The sequence below is a fragment of the Tupaia chinensis genome, unplaced genomic scaffold (assembly GCF_000334495.1).
Source record: "Tupaia chinensis unplaced genomic scaffold, TupChi_1.0 Scaffold147500_1, whole genome shotgun sequence".
Taxonomy (NCBI): Eukaryota; Metazoa; Chordata; class Mammalia; order Scandentia; family Tupaiidae; genus Tupaia; species Tupaia belangeri.
Genome location: NW_006207351.1, coordinates 1596707 through 1599752, shown reverse-complemented (window position 1 = coordinate 1599752; position 3046 = coordinate 1596707). Strand labels below are relative to the sequence as shown.

Here is a 3046-nt window from a genome sequence, read left to right as displayed (position 1 = left end):
CAGGGGGCAGCCCCGGGGGCGGTGGGGGGCGGCGCGCAGGCCCCAGCGTGAGCCCCAGCGTGAGCCCGCTCCCCTCCGCAGGTCATCCCCAACTACTCCTCCAGGGCGGAGTACGAGAAGCTGTTCGCCTTGGGCGTCACCATGTAAGTGGCCATCTCAGGTACCCACGCCTCTCCGACGGCCGCTTTGTAGTGGTGGCCAACGCCAGGCTAGCTGGAGCCCCGAGACGCCGCCGCACCCTCACAGTGGTTGTCCACAAAGCTCTGAGGAAACTGCGGGCCCGGCGGTGGGCATGTTGTGAGGTGCTGGGTTGCCACATGGCTGCTGTTCGAGTCCCGGACCTGGCAACTTGAACATCATGCCAGGCATACGTGTGTGCTCCAAATCCCAGGAGGACGATGGAGAAAGGACCGCAGTGTGGCCACCCCGGGGCGATTCCTCACTTCCCCTCCCTCTCTCTCTGGCAAGCGCATGCGTCCTATGGCAAAGACCTTTTTAAAAAGAAAAGAAACAACTATGCCTGTATTTCAAACACTTCTTCACTGAAGTAAACTTGTCCTTTAACTGTACCTTCCACGGACTTTTGGAAGGCCCCGTCTGTACCTCAGTGGTCACACACTTGACCAAGAGCATGAACGCTTTGGGATCCGCCTTTTTCCATGTTTCGTTACGAACATGTTAAACATGCCGAAAGCTGACAGTGTGCAGGGAGCCACAGGCCCCCCGTGACGCGCTGCTGCTGGGCCCCGCACGTCCCGCCCGTCCCTCTACCGCCGTCTCCAGCTGGAGTCTTTGTCGTGGTGGTGGTTGGTGCCGTCACATTTAACCTTGCCGAAGCCCACGCACGCGCTAGGCGGAGACAGAGGAGGAGAGGGGGTGAGAAGGCCCGCCCTGCCCCGCCCCACAGTGGATGTGCCCCTGCTCCCTGACTTCCTCCTTCCAGGATTTGGGGCATCACACACCCATGCCTGCTGTACTGCTCCAAGCTGCAGGTCCGAGGCTCGCGCGGTGCAGTGGGCCGGCTCCGCTGCGCATGGTGGCCTCCCGCGGGCGCCGTGGGCGGCTCGATCCGGCATGTGGCTGGCTGCTCCGAGCGGGCTTACGGCCTGTTTCCCCAAGTGCGGTTTGTGTGTCACGAGGTGCGCCCCGCCCAGCGGACACAGAGCCACCACAGGCGCCTCAGGGGCCCAGACTGCTGCCTGGGACCAGCCCGTGGCCTGTGTGGAGGCACAGCCGGCTCCCGCCTGCCAGGGTCCTCCCAGTGCTTCCCACGTGTGTGGGCTTGCCCTGCGGAGCCGGAGCACACGGCCCTGTCAGCCTCACCTGCGAAGCTGTGTGTTCTGAATGTCTTCGGGGCAGACTGGGGTCCACGCCCCGTGGGGGCTGTGCCGAAACCCACCCACCCTCAGCCACCCGCCCTCCCGTGTCAGGTACGGTCAGATGACAGCGGGCAGTTACTGCTACATCGGCCCCCAGGGCATCGTCCACGGCACGGTGGTGAGTGGGGTGCTGGCCATGGCGGGGGGCTGGGCAGGAGCGGGGCCACGGGGACCAGGCTGCAGCACCCCGCCAGTGCCCGCCCCTCTCGCCGCAGCTCACCATACTGAACGCCGGGCGTCGGTACCTGGGTGTCGAGGACTTGGCCGGGAAGGTCTTCGTCACCTCCGGGCTTGGCGGGATGAGCGGGGCTCAGGCCAAGGCTGCGGTCATCGTGGGCTGCATTGGTGTGATTGCAGAGGTGAGTGGTGGGGCTTGGCTGTCGTCCCACCTCCTGGCCTCCCCACAGAGCATGGCCCTACCTCTCTGGGCTTGCAGGGCCGCACCCCTCCTGCCTTCGGGGGCGTCCTGCGGGCACTGCCTCCCTGTTCCCCGGTCCCTGGGGCACTCCCTGCGGGCGGAGAACACAGGCCACGGCCCGCACAGCCCCGGTGACCCCGTGCCCCGTGCTCGCAGGTGGACAAAGCGGCTCTTGACAAGCGCCACAGGCAGGGCTGGCTGATGGAGGTGACAGACAGCCTGGACAGCTGCATCCAGCGGCTCAGGTACGCCCGTGGCCCCAGCAGTGGCACCGCGTCCCCGCTGAGGGCTGCCTAGGGCGCGGGGGCCTGCCGGGCCGTGCTCGGCCACTCCTCTCGGGGCTCTGCGTGGGGGTGGAGTCCCTCCTGGCGAGGCCTGTCCCCCGTGAGGCTCTTCCTGTGGATGAGTGAAGGTGAGCTAGAACACGGGGAGCGTCGGTGTGCCCAGGGCCACAGTGGCTGTGTCCACGCAGCTCCTGGGGTACACGGGGCCTTGCCTGATCCACTCCTGCCCCGTTCTGGCTTTCCAGCGTCCTAGGTGCCTGGGTGGGCATGCACATATAGTCACTCACGCACACGTATATACCCACATACACCCATGCACACGCAATACACACAAGCACACAACATACATGTACACGCACATATCCATGCACACAGACACACAGCACACATGCATGTGCACACACGTGCCCACACACATGCACGCACACACAGCACAAGGAACACACATGTACGCGCATACGCATGCACAGAGACGCATAGCACACACATGTGCACACACGTGCACAACTGATGCGCAACACACATGTACACACGCAGACACATGTACATATACGCACATACCATCTGCGCACACACACACACACACACACACACAGGTGTGCACACCTCAGACCCATTTCATCCTGGCAGCCCTGAGGCTGAGCTGGGCACTCCAGGTGGGCGTGGAGCTGCCTCCCTGCAGTCCCTGCAGGCCCTCTCCATAGCCAGGGGTGCCTCCTGGCTCCTGAGGCCTGTGTCCTGTGGCTTCATCGACCTGCCAGCTTCTCTGCCAAGCCCCCCTGGCCTGCTGTGGTGTCCCCTCTGGCCGCCAGCCCCACCCCTGCTGTTACTCACCCAGGTGGCCTGTTCTTGGATACACTTCGGTTTTTCTTATTCTCTGGTTTCTCCTCTCATCCTGTTTTCCACTTAACATTTTTTCTTTATGAGACAGAGGAAAAGGAAGAGGGAGGGAGGGAGGGGGCCAG

At 63.7% G+C, this 3046-nt stretch overlaps 1 protein-coding gene across 1 annotated transcript in view; it reads left to right on the top strand.

Moving 5' to 3' along the window:
* Positions 1-3046, top strand: part of UROC1 (urocanate hydratase 1) — a 24420-nt gene that overhangs the window by 6705 nt on the left and 14669 nt on the right. The window contains exons 5-8 of the mRNA XM_006169776.3: positions 82-143; positions 1431-1497; positions 1595-1738; positions 1954-2042. Of these exons, the coding sequence (XP_006169838.1) occupies positions 82-143; positions 1431-1497; positions 1595-1738; positions 1954-2042 (362 nt within the window). The remainder of the gene's footprint in view (positions 1-81; positions 144-1430; positions 1498-1594; positions 1739-1953; positions 2043-3046) is intronic.